General features: G+C 40.0%; 1 protein-coding gene across 1 annotated transcript; it reads left to right on the top strand.

Annotated features, from left to right (window-relative positions):
* Positions 1-5,751: 5,751 nt before the first annotated feature.
* Positions 5,752-22,768, top strand: LOC101007623 (vomeronasal type-2 receptor 1-like). The gene is given in 8 exon segments (XM_031662934.1): positions 5,752-6,738; positions 10,433-10,748; positions 10,751-10,860; positions 10,862-11,208; positions 13,285-13,354; positions 18,853-18,943; positions 18,946-18,975; positions 21,386-22,768. Coding segments are annotated over 8 exon segments (2,307 nt in total). The 5' UTR covers positions 5,752-6,378; the 3' UTR covers positions 22,369-22,768.
* The last annotated feature ends 860 nt before the right edge of the window (positions 22,769-23,628 follow it).

The following is a 23,628-nucleotide window of genomic DNA, read 5'->3' as shown; positions in this document are numbered from 1 at the left end:
AAACAATTTGCTACTGCTTGCTCTGGCAGCACATTATTAAGCTATCATTGAATCTGAGCCTTGGAATGGCTCAGTCAGAACCAGAGCATTGCTGACTCTGTTAGGACCTAAGACCCTTAAGAAACAATGCTGTTTAGTCTGAAGCCTCCTATTTGGTGATGAGGGGCCTGAGGTCCAAGAGAAGGAGAGAGGGTCACACAGTGAAAAAGCCACACCTCCAATTCCTGCTCTGGGACTTGGTCCATGTCCTTTCTCTCTACCCCTAGGCCTCTGAAAGGATGTGTGCTTTGGTGTCTGCACTTTAGCATACGCTGGATCTGTGAGCTCATGATTCTTCATTTGTAAAGTGAACAAAACATGAGATTTGGAATGGAATACATCATTTTTAATCTGTGTTCTGCCACTTTTATTAGCATGGTGGTGGGAAACTTACTTAATTTCTGAGCCTCCCTTCCTGCCTCTGCGACTAGGGGATAATAAACTACCTTAGAAACTTTTGTAAAGCCCATAAGAGGTCAATGAACATTTTTTGTATGCATCATTTTCTTTAACCTACACTTTAAGGTGAAGTGTTGCCCTCAGCTCACATTGTTTCCTTTGTCACTGGTGAGGCTCATGTCCCTGGGTTTCTTCCTGAGAGCTCCTTCTCCTCCCCTTCTTGCCAGGTCTCTCCTAGAGGTGTCACCCAAGACTGTTAGAAATGTAAAATCTCAGGCTACATTCCCAGACCTGTTGAATCAGAATCTGCATTTGGACGAGACTCCCTGGTGATTCATGTACACATTAAGATTTGAGAAGCCCTAATGCAGAATTACAGTATTGCAGGTTTATTATTAATTGTTATAGACTAAACTCTCATCAAGTGAAAATACACAGTGTGGGAACACTAACTTACTTCTGAGCTACTGTTAATGGCAAGGTTCTTTTAGTTGCTGTGAGGGTTCTGCCCTCCACTCCCCTAACTCCAAGTTGTCATGTAAGGAAATGGGATCCATGATTGATAATCTGAATTTGCTTGTAATCCATTATAATAAAGGCAAACATGTGTTAGATCACTCCCCCAACTTCAGCTATAAAAAGAACACCAGAAATTAAAAATAAAACATTTATCCACCATTCTACTTGCATAACAAAGCAGATCTTTTCATTTTCCTATATGCTTTCTTAGCCCTTTATAGAAATGCATCCATAATTTGTGCATAGTTGTGACCATAGCACAGATGCAATTTTATATTTAGCATTTTATATTGTGTAGGGAGCATTTCCATGATGCTGCATGGCTATTATAATTATAAATGCATATTGTAAAAATGTAAATAATTTCTTACACATTAAATCTTTGCTAATTACAACCACTGTCCTTTGATTATATTTTATGGCCCATATTTAGATATCATTAGTGGAGGGATCAACCATAATGTTGTTGGCAGAGAGGATTGTAATCACTCTCTACTTATCTTTTTCCTAGATCTTTTAATTCTTTTCTTACTGTGAAGCTAAAAGAAGAAAGATGAGAACGGCTTTTGTTTACAGCTACATTATGGTAGACTCAGTTTGTTATTTATCATAGTTTTTCTCTTCTTCAATCCTTACATAAAATGAAAACTTGAAGTTTAACAAAACATATAATATTTATATTTCATAAACAGAATCATTTAATTTGTTGTCTGTTCTGCATTGGAACTTCTGAAGGTTATTTTCCTAGAAGGTTAAATGGAAAAGCCAATATACATGTTTTAAAATAAAACTCCCCTCCTCCTCATTAAAAATAATTTTACATATACCTTGTGGTTGCAATAGTGATGAGAAGTAACGACATCCCTTTCTGAAAATAATTCACTTATCAGGAATATTTTGGGATTTGCATAATCAATGCCAACAGGATTTGAGTGGCTACTGCTTGGCTTTACATTATGTATTTGATATATGTGCACATGAAAGAAAATATAATGTGCTTTAAAAAAGTTAATAAGTGATATAAGACAAACTTACCCAATATAGGTATGTAAAATAAATAATAGTTGCAGGAGTTAGAAACTGTGAAAACAGGCAAAGTACCAAATTTCTAAGCCATGACTTCTTGTTTATTGTCAGGAAGAAGTGGAGAGTAAGATACAGGAGAGCACTAAGAGTTAGCACCACAGCCTTTAGGTTGGCTTTTAGTACTAAAAATTCTACTGTTTATTGGCAAGTGACAGGGGCAGACAGTGACTACTAGTTATTCACCCAAAAGGATGAGTTCTAGTTATTTTTCAGTTGGTCCTTCTTGCTATAAGGGAATAGAAATGTGGGGAAGGTGGACAGTGAGAGCAAGACAGGGCATTTCTGAAGAGAATTTAGGGAGAGAGCTTGCCTGATGAACTACCATAGTGGAAGATCAGAAGAGTCAGATAATAGTACAAGAGGCAGAGTCATTTAGAATGACAAACAAGAAAGTGGTAAGCACTAAGATTTGAGAGAGAGGCAGATAAAAAGGCATTGTATGGAAACAATGAGAAGATTTACCTTCAGAAAGTTGTAAGGAGTTGGTTCTGTTTTCTCTCATATTTTGAGAGATCACATATAAAGTTTTTCTCTTGAAAATATAACAAGAAAGGAAATGGAAGAAAGCGAGTTTGTCCCATAGGATGGAGGCCAGGGATGGGTAAAGCTTCAATATTCACCCAGAAGGGGATATCTGGGAGCAGGAAACAGAAAAGGTCGACAGTGAGGCCAGGGAGTTAGCAGGGCCTGTGGAGATGAGGGCCTGAGCTCAGAACCTGCCTCAGAGAGGTATCAGTAAGCTGATTTCAACCTCTTTATAAAATTGTGAGAAAATAAGCAATAGCATTTATTTACTTCATGTATTTCTATTTGATTTTCTTGACACTCTAGACAATAAGAAAATAAAAAACAATTTGGATCTGGGCCTGTTTTTCTGGGATGAAGCTCTTGGGAAGAGAATGTTTCTTCAGTACTAACTCATTCTTAGGTACGGAAGACATCCCATTTAATCTTAAAAACAGCTGGTTGAAGATGTTATGTCCACATTTCAGATGAGGAAACTAAGGCTCAAAAAAGTTAAATGGCTTACACAAGGTCACATGGAAAGCATAAGGCAGAGTTGTGGTTTTCTTTCAGGCTCTCAGAATCAGCCAAGTGTTTTGCATGTCCACCTTAAGAATATTTTCCAAACGGATAAATGCTCCTTGAAAAAAGGATTCTGGGTTTGGATAAAATTGGGTAACTACCAAGACATCACAAACATTTAGTATATGACAAGCATTGTGAATGTCTAAGAAAGGGCTAAGCATGCAGCACGTCCCAAATTTATTTGATATCAGAACTCTTCTCATTTGGGGAACTCTGCACTGCCCCACATTGCCTCACATATAGAAAGTTGGTTTATTGCATGTGCAAGTGCAATGAGCTGTACAGAGGAGGGAGGTAGGTAGTAGAAGCAGTAAGGCAAGTTTATCTTTACAACAGACAGGAGTTCTGGGGTATATCAGAGCTCTCTGGGACACAAAGAGCGGCTGCCAACGGGATTCCATCACAACAGAAGAGAAGGAGTGGAAGATGAGGTAGTGCTTGGGCTGGGCCTGAAGCTCTGCAGTGCAGATTTCACAAAAAGATGAACTAATCTGAGTGGTCTTCCATTTCTAAAATTTCTATTAAGAAATAGCTTCTATTTCTTTGTTCAGACTTGTATTTTTACATTTGCTTTAAGAGGGTTTTCCCTCACCTTATGGAACAGTGTTGTAATAGCTGCTTCAAAGTCTGTGGCTGATCATTTGGCAGCCCAGTCATCTCAGGGTTGGTGTCCACTGATTGCCTCTTCTCTTAAGAGTGGTTGAATGTGGTCCAGGCAATCTAAAAAGCCAGTTTCTTGTCCTCAATGTGGATCTGTTATGCAAGGCATTGTGTGTATTCTGCTTGTCTCCCAGCTTGATTTGTCTGAAACCCAAATTGCTCATCTTTATAAGACTCAAATGTTCTTCAGCATTTTAATCAACCCATCCTAAATATGTGTTATGAATATCAAAAACATTTCATGTCTTAAAAGTTTTTGATATAGTTCTTCAAAATTAGAGCCTATATAATTCTCTTTCACTTATAGGAGTCAACAGTTTCCTCTCATCTGTACCCTAGTGTTTTCCGAGCCTCTCTACTCCTCCACGTGATGCAACTTCTCCAGTGGGAGAGTTCTCATGGGAGGCCTGGCCTACGAGGTACTTAGAAGCCAGGCTGGGCCTAAGCTGATAATTTCACTTTGGCATTGTTAACCTTCACCTATAACTGATCTAGAAATTCAGGTTGGAGTTTGGAGAAATTTCATTCTGAAACCCACAATTTTAACAATATGCTAATTTTGACCGGCCATCATTTAAGTATGACCAGACTTTAACTATAACTTTAACTGACCTTAAATATGGCCAGAGAGGAAGACTTGCTCTTATTTTGAAAATGTTGCTCAGAAAAGAGAAAGATAGTTAAATGGAAGGAGGAAGGGAGTATTTTAATTTTGTTTCCATTAATCTAAGCAAACATAGGACATAGAGAAACTTCTTGAGGAAAAAATATATGCATTGTATAATAATACTGTGACTATCATAATGGAAATCAATGAATCAAAGAAAAATCATCCCAAATTCCACCTTTCCAGTAATTATTTTGTGCGCATTAAAAAAGTTTCCTTGTTAATCCTTATCCAAATATTAGTATACCTTATACATGTAGTTTTAATTATAGTATGGAAACAACTTTGCATACTGCACCTTTCACAATATTATACATATACTGCTGTGTAATTTCTCTAATAGTTTTAAAATAATGAAAAATGTTTCCATCATGTATGTTCTTTCCAGGTTTTCAATATTATAAATAATTCTGTAATGAACAGTTGGGGCATATTACTTTTTCCTTTGGGAAAAACAGTTTGTTCAAATAAATTTTCATGGATGGAGGAATTACAGCCAGTGTATATTTTTCTAGTTCTTGAAATGTGTTGCTATTCTATTTTAAAAATGATATTGCTATATTTATTTCAAAAATGGATATTGCCATTAGTGTAAATTTGGAAACTAAGTGTCTTAGGATGATAAAGCCCTTTGTGTTCTGGCACCTTCTGGTTTTCCAGTTTCCGCTTTCATTGTCCACACCCACTCCCATCCTGTCTCTTCCAAACATACTGGTTTTTGTATTCCTTGAATGTGACATGTTCTCTTGCTGTAACGCCTTCAGGCATGCTGTTTGCAGCACTCTTCCCCTGTTCTTCGGTCATCCTTTAAAGCCTCAGCTTGGTTGTTAATTCCTCTAGAACTGGGTGCCCCTTCTTTGTATTTCATAGCTCCCAGGTTTAACCCATCACTGTTTTTATCATTTTATGCTGAAATTGCTTGGCTACTTTTCTATTTCTTTGCTTAGACAGTGCTGTGTTTATCTTGTTTCTGACTGTATTTACAGTGTCTAGCACCAGAGGAACTCAATAACTACATATTAAATGAAAAACAAAATAAACTAAAAGCCCAATTAAAGAAACATGGAGAAAAATTCCACCCTGCCAACAGGGCTATTTGCTATCACATATTAAATTTAAAAATACGTATTGAATAAAAGACACAGAGTTAGATACTATAGCCACAGAAGATATTAAGGAAAGAAGGTCTTGGGGAAATTGCTCTCAAATAGGTTAAGATTTGGTTAAGATTGGGAAGAAAGAGTTTGCAATTAAATGTTAAATTTTTTTTTTTTTTTTTTTTTTTTTTTTAGTGGAGAAGGAATTTAAAAGCAAATGTGGTGACGGACTGCAAGAGAAATATATTCCCCTTTTAGTGGCTAGGAAACAGAAAGGAGGAGGTATTTTATTTATGGTTATATCTGGGAGTAGTAGGAAAAAGACATTTTCAATTAAAAACCTCTTAACGTTAACAATGAAATTATGGATAGAAAAATTATTGTAATTGGAGTCATAGTATATATAGATTTTATGTACTGCTTTTAGGTACTCCTAGCATAAGTATTTCCTTGTATTTACATAATTTTTATAATTAATGTCCAGAAAAAAAGCTAAAGAAAGCAAGTAGGAGAGAAAGGAGACTCATATGGCACCAGGGACTTCCAATTAATGGGGAAAAATGTATTGAGAAATTATTGGAGGCCCTGTTAGGTGGTTATAATTATGAATATAAGAATATTTTTGTGAAAAGATATAGCAGTTTAAAGAGATTATAGCATATGAAAGATACACAGAGCAAGAAGACATCCAAAATGGTACTTTTCAATCCAAATCTATCAATGATGAATATCATTCCTACTTGAATCTTTCAAGTTTGTAGTATCATTTAAGAAAAACTAACATGCTCAAGAAAGTGAGGTGCCTGCTGATGCTCTGGCAAAATGCTCCAAAAGCTGCTTTTCCCCTCAAAGACCCACCTAATAACCTACAAAGTCTATTTCTTTTTCAGGTTTAACTTTCAGGGATTCTGCTGAATGAAAGCCATGATCCACATGATCAAGGAGATTAATAAGAGGAAGGACATTTTGCCCAACATCACTTTGGGCTATCAGATCTTTGATACCTGTTTTACTATCTCCAAATCACTGGAAGCAGCTTTGGTACTTCTTACAGGGCAGGAAGAAAGCAGGCCCAATTTTAGGAACAGCACTGGAGCATTTTTGGGAGGAATCGTTGGAGCAGTTGGATCATCCTTATCAGTTGCTGCTTCAAGAATTCTAGGGTTATATTATTTGCCTCAAGTATCTCCAATTATTGTGCTAGTACTAACTTAAAAAAAAAACAACACAAATCATACTTGTGGAAATTGCAGCAGATAGCAAGGTGCTCAGGTGAGGCTGAGTTAAGTTGCAGAGACAAACAGGGATGGTGGTGATGCTGCTGTCCCTAATTACTATGTTCAATCAGGCCTTAGCAAGTGTGAATTGATGTCTACTTAGAGGCAATTTGAGATTTTTCTACATCCCTTGGCATGCTGCTTTAATTTTTGGCTCTAGATTATGACTCAGTGATTTGTATGTTGACAACTCACTAGGCATAATACTCTATAGGACTGTGTGGAGCACAGTGTAGGTGATCAATAAATATGTGTTGGTTGGTCAACGGATGGTATAAGAAATTCACTTTTTTTCTTGCCTATATTAATGCTTACTATTCATGACAATTTTGATTCATGCACTGACATACTGAAATGGGCCTAGGAATTATGCAAGATGGCTAGAGTTTAGAGGATGCTAACTTTACAGGTTATTTAAAATTCGGAGACAATGACATATTTCAACATAAGAGGAGATTATTCTAGGAAAAATTGATTATTAAGGAAATATGAATACAGCTCTATCATTATTTCTAAGGATGGATCATTAAATATCAGTTGTCATGACTTATCAATGTGAATAAGCTTATTTGTGTTGCTGAAGTAATGAGAGAATTTGAAATAACTGTAAAAAGTAGCATTACCAGAGTATTTCTTATAAAGCTTCAAATACGGATGTAGAGGCAACGGGAAAATACTGAGAAATAGAACCAAGAAGAGAGGTTGGGTGACACAACTGACACGTTAGATGTGGGCTTCGTGCAGCTCAAACTGCTGCTGCTGTGAGCTCTGTCTTCCAAGCACTAGCTGGAAACCTCTAGATATTCTCATTAAATGCTTGTAGTAAATATCCAACGAAGGTAAAAGAAATCTATGTGATGGACATTTTCGCATTTGTCATCTCATTGAATATATTGAGCAATCTTGAAATGTAGGTATCATTACCCTGATTTCACTTATAGGGAAACTGAGGTTCAGAAGGTTTAAGTAACTTCTCTAAGATTTTACAGTGATAAAATATGTATCCAGAATTAGATATCAGGTGTCTCTGCTTCTTAAATAAGATCCTATATAGGGCTTCCAATGTTGCTATTTGCATGGTTCCAAAAAAGAATGTAAACTTTAGCCAATGGAGTGAAAATAGGACATGGGGTAGAGGAAACAGGAAATAAGAATATTCTGGTACTCATGAAGAAATTGACAATCTTGAGCTATGGAGTTAAAATATGAGCAATCCTATTGAAGGTGGTGTGTTAATATTATAACATGAGATGGGAATGCGATAGGACAGGCAAAAATGTGTCTCATTGGGTCCGGAATTGGTGGGTTCTTGGCCTCGCTGACTTCAAGAATGAAGCCTTGGACCCTTGCAGTGAGTGTTACAGTTCTTAAAGATGGTGTGTTCTTAAACATGGTGTGTCCGGAGTCTGTTCCTTCAGATGTGTCTGCAGTTTTTTTCTTCTGGTGGGTTCTTGGTCTCGCTGACTTCAGGAGTTCAACGGCAGACCTTCACGGTAAGTGTTACAGCTCTTAAAGGCTGCACATCTAGAGTTGTTTGTTCTTCCCAGTGTGTTCGTGGTCTCGCTGGCTTCAAGAGCGAAGCTGCAAACCTTCGTGGTGAGTGTTACAGTTTGCAGTGTGAACCCAAAGAGCCAGCAGCAGCAAGACTTATCATAAAGAGCAAAAAAACAAACCTTCCACCTTGTGGAAAAGCCCGCCAACAGACTGTCACTGCTGGTTAGGGCAGCCTGCTTTTATTCCCTTATCTGGCCCCACCCACATCCTGCTCATTGGTCCATTTTACAGAGAGCTGATTGGTCCGTTTTGACAGGGTGCTGATTGGTGCATTTACAATCCTCTAGCTAGACATAAAAGTTCTCCAAGTCCTCACCAGATTAACTAGACACAGAGCACTGATTGGTACATTTACAAACCTTGAGCTGGACACAGAGTGCTGATTGGTGTATTTACAATTCTTTAGCTAGACATAAAGATTCTCAAAGTCCCCACCAGATTAGCTAGATACAGAGTGCTGATTGGTGCATCCATGAACCCTGAGCTAGACACAGAGTGCTGATTGGTGCATATATAATCCTCAGGCTAGACATTAAAGTTCTCCAAGTCCCCACCCAGACTCAGGAGTCCAGTTGGCTTTGCCTAGTGGATCCCATACTAGGGCCACGGGTGGACTGCCCACCAGTCTGGTCCCACTTGCCTGCACTCCTCAGCCCTTGGGCGGTTAATGGGACCAGGCACCATGGAGCAGGGGGCGGTGCCCGTGGGGGAAGCTTGGGCTGCGCGGTAGCCCACCGCGGGGAGCGGGGGGCTCAGGCATGGCGGGCTGCAGGTCCTAAGCCCTGCCCGGCCGGGAGGCGGCTGAGGCCTGGTGAGAATTTGAGCCTGGCGGGGGCAGGCCGGCAGTGCTGGGGGACCCCGTGCACCCTCTGCAGCTGCTGGCCCGGGTGCTAAGCCCGTCACTGCCCTGGGCTGGCAGTGCTGGCCGGCCGGCCGGCCACTCGAAGTGCCGCCGGCTGAGCCCATGCCAGCCGGAACTCTAATGGGCTGTGAGCACCACGCCGCAACCCGGGTTCCCACCCACGCTTCTCCCTCCACACCTCCCTGCAAGCAGAGGGAGCCGGCTCCCTCTGGCCTCGGCCAGCCCAGAGAGGGGCTCACACAGTGCAGTGGCGGGCTGAAGGGCTCCTCAGGCACCACTGGAGTGGACGGTGAGGCTGAGGAGGTGCCGAGAGCAAGGGCTGCTAGCACGTTGTCACCTCTCAATATGTTCTTAATTGCAGGGTCAGTGCGGTTAAGGGTAAGCTGCAGTGGAAATGTATATAAAATGGTGAGGAATTCATGATCACTTGGCCTCTATTCTTAAGTTCCCACTATTGGAAAATACATACAGAGATCACTGGCAAAATGAGAAACTGTCTCTTCATTTATCTAGACAAGTGACTGTAAAATTAGGGTTTCTATCTCTGTTGGATGACAGGGCTTAGATGTGAGGCTGAAGTGGTGCTTTCTACCACCTTTCTCAAGTTAAGCCTTGGGATCTACATACTCGTAAGTCCTGGCAGAGAAAAACAAGGAAAGAAAAATGGTGATAGGAAGGAGGGAAGGGAGGTGGAAGCGGTTGGGGGGAGAGAGAGAGAAGAATTGGGCTTGCCAAATGGATTGTAGGTCTACTCAGTCCATCATCCATGTGGATGAGAAGTAAAATCTGAGGAAGAGCCTAGATGGCTTGATTCACTCCCGTTGTCTGTGGGGTGCATAGAGGAAAAAGCAAATGGCCTCCTTTTCACTGCTGTGATCCCACTTGTGAAAAGTAGTGCATTGAATGTTGTATTAATGATCATCTCCTCCGATTCCCTTGGGGCGTGGGGAAGTGGATTTGAAAGAGTCCATAGGGAGGCCCAAAGTGTTCCCTCCAACACTCCACACTCCCATCCACTGAGCAAGGAAAGGAACAGAAATCCTTTTGTCTAAAGAAAGATATGAAAATAAAGGGAGAAGAACTGTTAAGTTCCTTCCCTCCCCAATAAACATATTGTGAAAATGTGTAATTTTGATATTTGGCTATTGCTTTCTAATAACTGCATGAATATTTTCAATTGTAGGTGGGCTATGCCTCTACCTGCGTGATTCTTAGTGACAAATACCAGTTTCCATCTTATCTTCGTGTAATAGCCAGTGATAAGATCCAGTCGAAGGTCATGGTAAAACTTATCCAACACTCTCACTGGGTCTGGGTAGGCGCTATAGCAGCTGATGATGATTATGGAAAATATGGAGTAAAAACTTTTAAGGAAAATATGCAGAATGCCAACCTTTGTATCGCATTTGCTGAAATCATTCCCAAAGTCTATTCCAATGAAGCGTGGGTTATCTCAGCCCTCATTGCAAAGCCTGAATATTTTCCGTATTTTGGTGGAAGTATGGATTTGCAATACCAAGAGCTGATAAACCAGGATTAAGGGAATTTCTTTATGATGTGCATCCTAGCAAGGATCCAAATGATGTCCTGACCATTGAATTCTGGCAAACTGGCTTTTAACTGTACTTGGCCAAATGGTAGTATTCCATACAATATCGATCATAGAGTGAATATGATTGGTAAAGAAGACAGATTACATGCCATGTCTGATACATTCTTTACTGGAGAGAAGTTGGAGGATCTTAAAAATACCTATCTGGATGTGGCTCAGCTAAGAATTACGAACAATGTCAAACAAGCTGTGTATTCTATGGCTTATGCTCTGGACCATTTAAGTAGATGTGAAGAAGGTCATGGGCCATATACTCCAGGAAACATCTGTGCATATATACCTGACTTCGAGCCTTGGCAAGTAAGTCGTTGTTTGGTGTATGTCATGACAGAGCTTGATAATTATAAGTATTCATGTCATTGAAACTATTGATTTGCCTTTGTGCTTAGTAGACATAATCTTATCACATGGTCACATAAAATAGTGACTTGCTTATGTGGCCTAAGTGGGCATTTTAAAGTATCCATTTTTTAACAGTTATTATTAAGTTTGTTGTGAATGATAGAAGACCCCCCAAAATAGTGCCTTAGACATGATAGTTTTTTTCCTTCACATAAATAAAGTTCAGAGATAGGCATTATAGGACTGAAAGAATGGCTTAGGGACCCACTCCCTATGGTGCTATTTCACCATCCACAATATGAGGGTTCACCTGATAATCTAAGATGACCACATAGGCTTCAAACATCATGTCCATATTCTAATCAGCAGGAAGGAAAAAAGGCAAGTATGTGTGCACCCCTCCACTTAAGGATAATTTCTAGAAATTACATATAATTCTCCTTATATCCCATTAGCCAGAATTTTGTTATGGTCATATCTAGCTGCAAAGGAAACTGGAAGATGTAGTACTTATGAAGTATGGGAGGGGCCACACAAGGGCATGAATGTCAGGAGATAAAGATTATTGGGGGCCATCTTGGAGACTGGTTCCCACATCTGTCTCTGGTCTGATCCCAGAAACTCATGTTGGGACATGGTAGCCTGAGTGGTATTCCCAGGTTGCCCACCTAATCAGAATACTCCTCTGCTTATATCCTTTAGTACCTCCCCTCTGAAGGATGAGCATCCGTGGTCTGGCACTTTCAGCCCTTTGTGATCTAGGCTCTGTCAGTATCTCTGATTCTATCACTCCTTCCATTACCACTTTACTCTCCTGCAACACTGAATTGCTTGTCATGCTCAACAGAGTCCACAGTGGCTGCAACCATTGTATCTTCATTTTTACTTTTATTTTCAAATTAATTGCACAGTGTATCTAATTTTATGTCACCTTAGTTTCCTGTGAAAACTTTTCTTTCTTTCCTTGTTTTCCATGACCTTGATACTTTCGATAAGTACTGGTCAGCCAGTTTAAAAATGTTTCTCAACTTGAGTTTATCTAATTTATTTTTCTTATGACTACAGTGAGGTTATGAATTTTTGGCAAGAATTCCATAGAGGTGATGTTGTATCATTTTCTGTGCCCTATATCAGGAGGCACATGATGTAATTATGTCTGATTACTGGTGATATTAACTTTGGTCACTTAATTACAGTGATGTCATCATATTTTCTTACCATGAAGTTATTGTGTTTTCCCTTGTAATGAATAATTATCTTGTGAAGTGGTATTTGAGACTCTGAAGATGTTCTGTTTCTCATAACATTTGACCACAAATTTTCACAGTCCTTGATGGTTCTTCCTGCTTGAGATGATTATTGTGTTGTTTGAAAAATGATGGCTTTCTATTTCCCTTATTCTTTCCACATTTATTAGCTGGAATTCTACTCCTCCTCCACTTATTTATATCAATATGGACTCGTGGATATTGATTTATATTCTACAAGTAATTCTAATTTATAACTATCATTATATACTTTGCTGCTCAAAACTGCCCAGGTTTGACCATTGGGAGCCCTTTGAGTTGGTTCCTGTCTCCTCTTGACACAGTCTTGTAATTTCTGAGCACTTCCTTCCTTTCTGGAACCCCAAGATGTTCCAAGCTCATCTTGTACTTTCTTGGTCCCAGCACTGTTGTCAACCATTTCTCCAAAGAGTGCTGGGACTTTGCATTTACTGAAGAATGGAATTTAGAAACAAGATCTGGCTGGGAGGGGAATTCATTGTTACTGAGGAGGTTGCAATAAATACAAAATGAGAAATTAAGTTATATTTTAAATGCATGGAAGAGTTCCTTAATTTTAAAAGAAATTCTCCAGGTTCTTTCTTTGCAATAAAGAAGAATTTTCTATGATAAGGAACTACCCTCTGATTTGTTATTTAAACATTTCAATATTATAATTTAAATTTGCTCAAAGAGCAACGATCATGTGTTAGGATTGCAGGGAAAAAGAGTGTTTAGGGAGGGCCAAGGAACTAAATAGTGTCTAGGTTAGTGTTGGTAGATTAGTCTGTAACAGGTGCATTCTGTTTGATACAGTCTCCATATGATGTCAGTAAATCAAGACCATGAAAAGCAAGTCCTCACAGTGGAGAGGGTTAACATGGCCGTTTGTATTTTTAGTAGAGATGGAGTTTCACCATCTTGGCCAGGCTGGTCTTGAACTTCTGACCTCATGATCCAACCGCCTCGGCCTCCCAAAGTGCTGGGATTACAGGCATGAGCCTCTGCGCCCAGCTGGTTATTTCTTTACTTACAAGTACTTTGAAGTTCATAGTATTCTCAGGCTCTTTGTGATGTTGGTTATGGGCCATGTGTGGCTTTATTTATTTATTTATTTATTTATTTATTTATTTATTCTCCTCACTTAAAAAAATATGTATGGTGTTTTTGGAGAATTTATGGACAGAACCACAGTTTGACAGCTACTGTTACCCTGGGGCACCCAGAGGTCTTCCCCTTCCCTTCCAACAGTAGTTCTAGAGGGACTTCATTTTTTCCTCCCTGTTTTCTTCTTTCTTCTTATTCATTCTCCAGGACAAAAAATAGGATAGAAAATTTACAAGTTCATAATATAATTTGAAGTAGGAAACATTGGTTACCAGTATGATATATGAATGGAGGCACATACATGTTAATACACTTCAGTATATCCTTCAAAACATCCTATGTTGGTATTTTGTATGAGAAAAAAAGAGTTTCATAAGCTTTAAAATTCTTTAAAAAATAATTTCCCAAAATTATCCTGGAAGGTAGTAGAAGTAGGGTTTCAATATTAGATGAACTGCTTTTAAATGTAAAATGCTTACCCCAGGTAAAAATAATGAAATTACTTTTCATTATTATTGCTATTTATTTATTTATTTTATTGATAATGATTATGATAATTTTTCTTCCTCTTCCTCTTATAGCAACAAGAGAGCTGTTGATTGCAAGACTGCAGGAGGTCTGAACATTTTATAAGGGAAGGGGTTGGTGAGCTAGAGACTGAGGTACACAATGTAAAGACAACACCTAGAGAAGTGTTGGGGAAAGTTAAAGGAAAACTCTGTTACTTCCCAGAGGTTAAGAAGAAACCCCTTCTCTTACCAGAAGTGAAACTTTTTACCCTCAATGAAATATTAGTTCAGGAAAGCAGAACTATAGAGCTTTTATTTTATTGTATTTTGTTTTTTTGAGATGAAGTCTCACTCTGTTGCCCAGGCTGGAGTGCAGTGGCGCCATCCTGGCTCATGGAACCTTCACCTCCCAGGTTCAAGCAATCCTCCTACCTCAGCCTCCTGAGTAGCTGGGATTACAGGTGTGCACCACCACGCCAGGCTTTGTATTTTTAGTAGAGACAGAGTTTTGCCATGTTTCCCAGGCTGATCTCGAATTCCTGGCCTCAAATGATCTGTCCGCTGTGGCCTCCCAAAGTGCTGGGATTACAGGTGTGAGCCACTGTGCCCAGCCCAGTACTGTAGAGCTTTGGATAATCCAGTTCTATGTTTACTTCGGGATGACATGTAGAGTTACAGTCAATTGATAGGGTAGTGAAAAAGAATTGGCAATTTCATCTTCCGTGTGAATCTCAGAATGAAAGAACCAGGAAAAGTGAGAGAGATGAAAGTGATGTCAGCATAGCCAGAGAATGCTTTTTGTTTGCTGACACAGGACTTTCTTTTGGAGGAAAGGGCGTCTTTTTTCATCTTGTTTATTTTTCATGTATTTTCCCTCTTGAGCTCAGATCTGAGATCCCCAAACAGTCTTCCAAATCATGCTGAGAAAGCATCTAAAAATAGTAGGAAAAAAACCCTCAAGATTTCTGAGTTGGTATGCTGTACCAGACACCTGTGAGATCTTTGTCTGTCAGACTATTCCTCTCTGCTTTCTGTGTGTAGCAATAAACATCTATTGACTTATGTACGCTCACAGAAGAATACAGACATGCACACACACTCAGTAGTTTATTGGTCTGTCTTTAAGCAGCACTTGAATATATTTTGGCTAGATGTAAAAACAGCCACTTGTCAGTGTTTACCACTTTAGTGACCAGAGCTCTCTGCAACATTTTATGCCTTTGATCTAGAATTTGCTGTGCCCAATACAGTAGTACCTAACCGCAGATAGCTTTTTTTTTTTTTTTTGAGACAGAGTCTCGCTCTGTGGCCAGGCTGGAGTGTAGTGGCGTAATCTCGGCTCACTGCCCCCCTGCCTCCTGGGTTCAAGGGATTCCCCTGCCTGTCTCCCGAGTAGCTGGGACTACAGGCACACACCACCACACTCGGCTAACTTTTGTATTTTTAGTAGAGACAGGGTTTCACCATGTTAGCCAGATGGTCTTGATCTCTTAACCTCGTGATCTGCCTGCCTCAGCCTCCCAAAGTGCTGGGATTACAGGCGTGAGCCACCGCGCCCGGCCATTAACTACATTTCAAGTGTTTAATATCCAAATGTAGCTAGGGGCTACCATACAGAACAACAGAGATATGTAACACTTCTGTCACTGCAGAAAGGACAGAGCTGCCCTAAGTCTAGGCTATAAGCCATCTTACGTGGCCCAGAGCTCTCTCTGAATGGTGAGCTACTTGATGAATGGGCTTGAGACTTCACTTTTGTATTCCTTTTGGTTAGGTATATAGTAGTTCCCCAATATATTGTTTTACATGAAAAGGAAGATGTTGGCCGGGCGCGGTGGCTCAAGCCTGTAATCCCAGCACTTTGGGAGGCCGAGACGGGCGGATCACGAGGTCAGGAGATCGAGACCATCCTGGCTAACATGGTGAAACCCCGTCTCTACTAAAAATTACAAAAAACTAGCCGGGCGAGGTGGCGGGTGCCTGTAGTCCCAGCTACTCGGGAGGCTGAGGCAGGAGAATGGCATGAACCCGGGAGGCGGAGCTTGCAGTGAGCTGAGATCCGGCCACTGCAGTCCAGCCTGGGTGACAGAGCAAGACTCCGTCTCAAAAAAAAAAAAAAAAAGAAAAGGAAGATGTTATTCTTTGCATATACATGGTTCAAAGAATGCTTGCTCTACTGAAAATTGACAGAAAAATAGTGAAATCTAATAGTAGATTTTTCTTTTAATAATCTTCATTAGGGTATAGTAATTTATTTTTCTTATCTTCTATATTAAAATTGGGATTAGGTTTGTATAATGAAATTACTTCAAATGTAATTCAATACAGATTTACTAAGCATCTACTATAAATCCAACTCTGGGTTAAACATTGCAAAAATAAGGCAATTGCCCCTAATTAACTGAGTAAATATTTGTTGAGAACAGTAGCATATGTGCATAGGAACTGAGGATACGTCAGTGTGCAAAACAGAACAAATCCTAGCCTAATGGGATTAACATTTCAGTGGAAGGAAGTAGGCAACAAACAAGACAAATACAGACATTATACTGTATCTTAAAGGATGTTAATGTCAGGTAGAAACAAATAGCAGGACTGAGATAGGGAGTGCTGGGGGGAGTGTTGCACTGAAATTTCATATAGTGTGGTCAGGGAAAGCCTCACTAGAGTGACATTTGAACAGAAATTCAAATGAAAGTATGTTCATGCATTACCTAGGGGAAGAATATTTCCAGCAGAGGGAACAGCATCTTCTAAACCCTGAGACGTGTGCTTGGCACTTTGGAGGAACAGTAAAGAAGTCAGTGTGGCTGGAAAGAGTGAAAGAGAGGGAGAGCAGGAAAGGAGGTGAGAGAGGTTAGAGAGGGACAGATCATGCAGGGCCCTGTTGACTTTTGAAGGCCTTTGGCTTTTACACTGAGTGAGAGGGGAAACCATGAAAATCTTGACAGAGGAGGGCCATGATCTGACTCAGGTATCATTGTTTGCCATGTTGCAAATCGGTGGAAGGAGTAGGGTATGGGGGCAAGAACAGAACTAAGGAGACAGTTAAAAGACCATAAAATCATCCAAAATAATGAAGGTAGCCTGGCCCAGGATAGAAGTGATGGAGGTGGCAAAAAGTCATTAGATTCTGGACATCTCATGAATACCTTATAGGTAGAAGACATCAAATTTGCTGACCGGTTGGACCTGGAAGTGTTTTTTTTTACATCAGACAATTAGAGGACAATACAAAGAATGATTTAAGTCATAATGGTAAACTGAGTCTGGTGGTTGGTGAGAAGGTGGACTTGAGTGGAAGAGAGAGTCCATACAGGCAAGTAATAGAATATAAGGTTGGAGATGATGGATAGGAATGGTGGTGTGGATGACAGAAATGAGGAATAGGCTTTATGGGATAGTTTTGGACATGTTGAATTTGAGGTGATGGTGGAATCTTAATGTGGGAACATATTGGAAGTTCAGAATATGGAACTAGATAGAGGTCAGGTGGGAAAGGTTGGTCTTAGAGATCAAGATTTGGGAGTTCTTCTACAGTGATACTGGTGGAAGACAATAGAATGAAGGAATTGCTTTACAGTAAGAGAGAAAACTAGGGGATCAAGGACCACAACCAGGACCCAAGGGAACCCAAGGGAGCTTGCATTTCAAGGAGGGGTTGATCAAAAGTGTCAGGTATTGAAGAAAGCTGAAGGAAAATGTGGCTAGAGGAAAATCTCTCAGACATGGCAAGAAGAGTTTTAGTGAGGTGAGTGGGTTGGCAGATAGATCACAGAGGTTGAAAAGGGAAGGAATACTGATAAATGGAACAAAAAGGTATCAGCTCATTGTTAATGAAATAATAATAATTATAATAATAATAAGGGAATATTGAGAGCTATTTCCAGAAGACTAGATCGGGGTGAGGAATTCTAGTTCATTCTGTGGTGACTTTATTGTTCATCTTTCAGAATTTGAGAATGCCTTGCTATCACTTCTTACTGTAATAGGTACTCCTCAAAGTGCATTTAAAATATGATTTTACAGATATATATGTATGAAACATATAAGAAGCTTATCTACTGTGTATACATACTTCTGTAATGTTACGTACCATAACCTAGCTCAGAGATTTCTAGTGTTTTCTATATTATCTAATTCAGATTTACCTGGAAAACTCAACATATGAAAATTCTGATTTGTAAAATAAATATAAATGTAATCATGCATCTTCCAAAATGATTCTTTGCTTAATGGAAAAGCATTTTATTTCTTAAACAGGAAACTCCCTAATGGATTAAGAAACAAACTATTTAAAAACCTGCATTTATTCTGGGTTTCAAGGCGCACATCCGTGTAGAATGTAAAAGGAGGCCTGTGTTTACTACTGAGATTTTGAAATTCATTTAGCGAGAAAATATTTCAATGCTATGCCTTATCTGCTTTTCCTTTTGCCCTCCTCCTTCACAAGCAGGAACAGACCTGCCAAATGGTCTCATCCCCAGAGTCCTGTAGGCATGGAGCCTGGTCTGGATCCCCAAGGTTAGAAAGAAGTAGGCTCAGGATTAGCTTTGCATTTCTAGAATCAACAACGAGACTCTCCTTTAGCAAAATTCCTCTCTAGGTTCTACATGTTGTTATTTTCTTTGTTCATTATCTTCACTCAGGTATCCTGGGTTTCCCGGAAATCACAAAGCTTCCATGGAAATTCAAATGGGCTCTTTCTCAGCCTCATGAGTACTAGAGACAAAGGGCTTTGTTAATCTGTCATATTTGTCTTTGCTAGCTTCCTCATTCAGTGTGTACTGATGCATGTGCTCCTGGGACTTGGAAGGGGATTCCTCAGGGGGAACCAATATGCTGCTTTGACTCCATCCCATGGCTGATGGACATGTGTCACAGAAACCAGGTAGAGATGGTAATTTCTTCATTGATATGAGGATGCTATTAAATCAAACATGTTTTTGCAAAGAAGGCCTCAGGAGCTTTCTTTATAAATAGGTATGAACAACTTATAACAAAAATAATTAAAATCCTTCAAATTATTGGATGTTTTGTGCACTGTGAAAAAAACATAGTATTGTGTTTCAGTTCTGAAGCTGCTACAGTTGGGAAAATACCTACAACCTTGAAGTTAATAGAGGAAAATGCAAAATAAAATATATGAAATGTGAAATATGAGTAGGATTCATAAAAAATATTTTAAAGTATTTGTTTCTGAAAAAATTAAATGCTAGTTATATTCATAATCAGAAGACAGGGGACTTATATAGTACTATGTTTTATTGAATTAGCTCTAATTTGGAGTTATAAGATCTAAAATTTCATCCCTAAAGGCAATTGGCTTAAGGTCATAAGTACTCAAAATTTGTAGGACACATGATTTCTGTAACCCCTGCTCTATGAATTCTTCACTATGGCCTGCCAAATTGTTGCTCTTTATGACCAGAATTTTAATTGGGCTCGGTGTGCTCGGTCTTGTGAAGCATGTTGGAGCAGGTTTATTTTTATCTCTACCTTCTGTTAAAGATAACACAAAGTGTACTTGTCTTTTGTCAAATGGCCCTCAATAGCAATTCTTTATAAAAGAATTTTGAAGGCCAGGCACGGTGGCTCACGTCTGTAATTCTAGCACTTTGGGAGGCCGAGGCGGGTGGATCATGAGGTCAGGAGATCGAGACCATCCTGGCTAACACGGTGAAACCCCATCTCTACTAAAAATACATAAAATTAGCTGGTGGTGGTGGCGGGCGCCTGTAGTCCCAGCTACTCAGGAGGCTGAGGCAGGAGAATGGTGTGATCCTGGGAGGCGGAGCTTGTAGTGAGCTGAGATCGTGCCACTGCACTCTAGCCTGGCGACACAGCGAGACTCTGTCTCGGGGGGAAAAAAAAAAAAAAGGTAACATTTTCTCAAAATGGAAAACAAGAACTATGTAACCTGAACAACTCCTTGGACCCCACACAGCCCAGTCTCTGCATAGAGTTACATCCAGGGAAGTCCAATACAGCAGTGAAAAGTGATTAAACAGGAATTGCAATCTTTCCTGCATCTTTCAAAGACATTAAAGAGATCAATTTCACAGTCTACTATAAACTCATATCAAATAGTCTTATGTTCTGACATTCTCCCTTATAGCTTCCACCCAGCTAAATGCTCCAGATCTTCTCAATGTCAAGCACCATGTAGGTTCTTCTGCTTCTTCTTCCCTCCCCATCTTCTTCTCCTTCCCCTTCCCCATCTTCTTCTCTTTCTCCTTTTCTCCTTCTCCTGCCCCTCCCCTTCCCCCTCTTTCTTCTTCTCCTCCTCCTCCTCCTCCTCCTCTTCTTCTTCTTCTTCTTTTCTTCTTCTTCTTCTCTTCTTCCTCATTTTCTTCTTCTTCCTCCTCCTCTTCCTCCCCCTCCCCCTCCACTGCTGCTGCTGCTTCTTTTGTTTCTTTGTCTCTCTCTCTCTCCCGCTGTCTCTCTTTTTGAGTTGAAGTCTTGCACTGTCACCCAGGCTGGAGTTTAGTGGCACTATCTTGGCTCACTGCAACCTCAGCCTCCTGGGCTCAAGTAATCCTCCCATCTCAGCGTCCCAAGTAATTGGGACTACAGGCATGCACTGTCACGCCCAGCTGATTTTTTGTATTATTTGGCAGAGACAAGGTTTTGCCATATTGCCCAGGCTGGTCTCGAACTCCTGGGCTCAAGTGATCCACTCACCTCAGCCTCCCAAAGTGCTGGGATTACAGGCCTGAGCCACTGTGCCCAGCCTTGTTTTTCTTCTTATCCTCAATTACTCTACCTATTCCTTCGAATCTGCATCTGGAGGGTGAAGAGGGGAAAAGCTCTGAGTAAGCAAAGACAAAATTCCCTCTCATAAGGGTGATATTGAATAAAGACAGAAAACATTTGTATTTTAATCAACCTTATTCCTGTCACAATTCTCTCGATTGTTTTGCCTCAGTAGCTTTAATTTTTTTTACATTTTTTTCATTTGTGGATTGTTCTTGGGTTTATGAGGATACATACCACTCTTCTCAATTAGCTAACTGGAGTAGTAAGAAAGAAGCTTGTTAGTGGAAAAGGCCAATGCAGGAAAGGCTGAAACTGAGAAGGGAGACTGACTTTCCAAAACTGAAAATAATTCTCAATCTGTAATATTATCTGTACACTCTAAGGCCATTTTATCACTATTTCTTTTGAGATACTATATATATTCTACATAAAGGGATTTTCAACAAGTCCCCACTCTAGAACTATGAGGGCTCTGGGATATTCACAGTGGAAGGGGACAATTGGATTTCTTTGCAGTCAATTCTCTGTTCTTTATTCAATAGGTCAAAGGGAGTGTGAACAATGTGATGAAGACTATTGGTCAGATGCACAAAAGAGCAAGTGTGTGCCGAAACAGGTGGAATATCTTGCTTATGATGAGGCCTTGGGATTCACGCCCGTCATTCTTTCTGTCTTTGGGGCATCTGTGGTCTTGGCAATCACAACTGTGTATGTGATACACAGGCACACTCCCCTGGTGAACGCCAGTGACCAGCAGTTGAGTTTTCTCATTCAGTTTTCTCTGATCATCACGCTGCTGTCGTCCATTCTTTTCATTGGCAAGCCACACAATTGGTCCTGCATGGCCCGCCAGGTCACTCTGGCACTGGGCTTCTCTCTTTGCCTGTCGTGCATTCTTGGAAAGACTATTTCACTGTTTTTAGCCTACAGAATTTCCAAATCCAAAACTTGACTTACATCCATGCACCCGCTTTATCGGATAATCACTGTGCTAATCTCTGTTTTATTTGAGATTGACATATGTACAGCCTACTTGGTATTGGAACCTCCCAGGGTATACAAGAACATGGAACCTCAAAATGCAAAGATCATTCTGGGATGCAATGAAGGTTCCATAGAGTTTTTGTGCTCGATGTTTGGGATTGATGTCTTCCTAGCCTCGCTATGCTTTCTTACAACTTTTGTGACTCGCCAGTTGCCAGATAATTACTATGAAGGAAAATGCGTCACCTTTGGGATGCTCGTCTTTTTCATCGTCTGGATCTCTTTTGTCCCTGCTTATTTGAGCACCAAAGGCAAGTTCAAAGTGGCTGTGTAAATATTTGCAATCTTGGCATTCAGCTATGGTTTGTTGGGTTGTATATTTGCTTCTAAGTGCTTCATTATTTTGCTGAGGCCACAGAGGAACACCGATGAAATTGTTGGTGGAAGAGTCTCTGCCACTGATAAGAGCATCCAATTGACCTCAGCTTCTGTGAGCAGTGAGCTTCACAATACCACAGTGTCAATTGTTCTGGATGACTAGAGTTGTGATTTACATGTGTCCTTCGAAGCTGCCGCGATGATGTGGTTCAACATTCCCTTTCAGGTTGCTCCTATAGCAGCTGCCTACTACTCTCGGGTCACATTGAGGATTTGGGTTTTGGTGGTGTAGTCTTAGCATGGTATATCAAATCTCGTACTATAAGATACCATTTAGCAAGAACCAGAATACTTTTTACTATTGCAATTAACACCTATTTCATTCAAACATTTTGAAATACTTTGGTATAAGGACTAGGCAGTAGAGGATACAGTAGGAGCCAGTTATTTAAAATGATAGATAAGGCCAGATGCAGTGGCTCATGCCTGTAATCCTACCACTTTGGGACACCGAGGTGGGTAGATCACTTGAGGTCAGGAGGTCGAGGCCAGCCTGGACAACATGGTGAAACCCCATCTCTACTAAAAATACAAAAATTAGCCAGGAGTGGGGGTGCATGCCTGTAGTCCCAGTTACTCAGGAGGCTGAGGTGAGAGGATCGCTTAAACCTGGGTGGCGGAAGTTGCAGTTAGCCGGAAGTTGCAGAACGCACCACTGCATTCCAGTCTGGGTGACAGAGAGAGACACCAACTCAATTAAAAAAATATATATAGATAAACAAATTTAGTTCTTGAATGTAGTTGTTCTTACATCATGGATGTCTGATCTAGAAATTTACCTAAAACAAATCACTTAATGGGGAACAAGAGAGACATTTTGTTCTACATTCTGTTAATGTATCTCTGAAATACACAGCTTTTCTCTGAGGTGAGAATTACAGCTCATGGAGCAGGGGGTTTGGAAGAGAATTTATTGTGACGTACAGAGAATATTGAAGGAATTATGATGTCAGCAAAACTCAGTTTTTTTCTTGAACATGTATAGAAGTAGACACGTTTCTCCCAGAGAGAAGGCAAGTCTACAAATCTGTCTGCTACAGATTTTCCTGGGGGAGAATATGTGGTAAAGTAACTGAGTTTTAAAAGATCCTTCTGCTTGAAAAAAAAAAGGGAATTAAGAGTTGGCAAAGCAATTATTAAGTACATTATATAGTAAAGACATGAATAGCAAAAAAGCAGATGTTTACCTAGAGCAGGTATTAGAATGCAAGATTTTTTAGGATAAATTGAGTGATTCATAGATACTTGCCCTCTTACCTAGTGCAGGTATTAGAATGCAAGATTTTTTAGGATAAATTGAGTGATTGATAGATACTTGCCCTCTGATTATGTACAGTTACCTGGAATTTGATTTCCATGTGAA

This window comes from Papio anubis, chromosome 2 (assembly GCF_008728515.1).
Source record: "Papio anubis isolate 15944 chromosome 2, Panubis1.0, whole genome shotgun sequence".
NCBI classification, from domain to species: domain Eukaryota; kingdom Metazoa; phylum Chordata; class Mammalia; order Primates; family Cercopithecidae; genus Papio; species Papio anubis.
The sequence above is the reverse complement of the archived record's forward strand: the minus strand, read 5'-3'. Positions and strand labels throughout refer to the sequence as shown.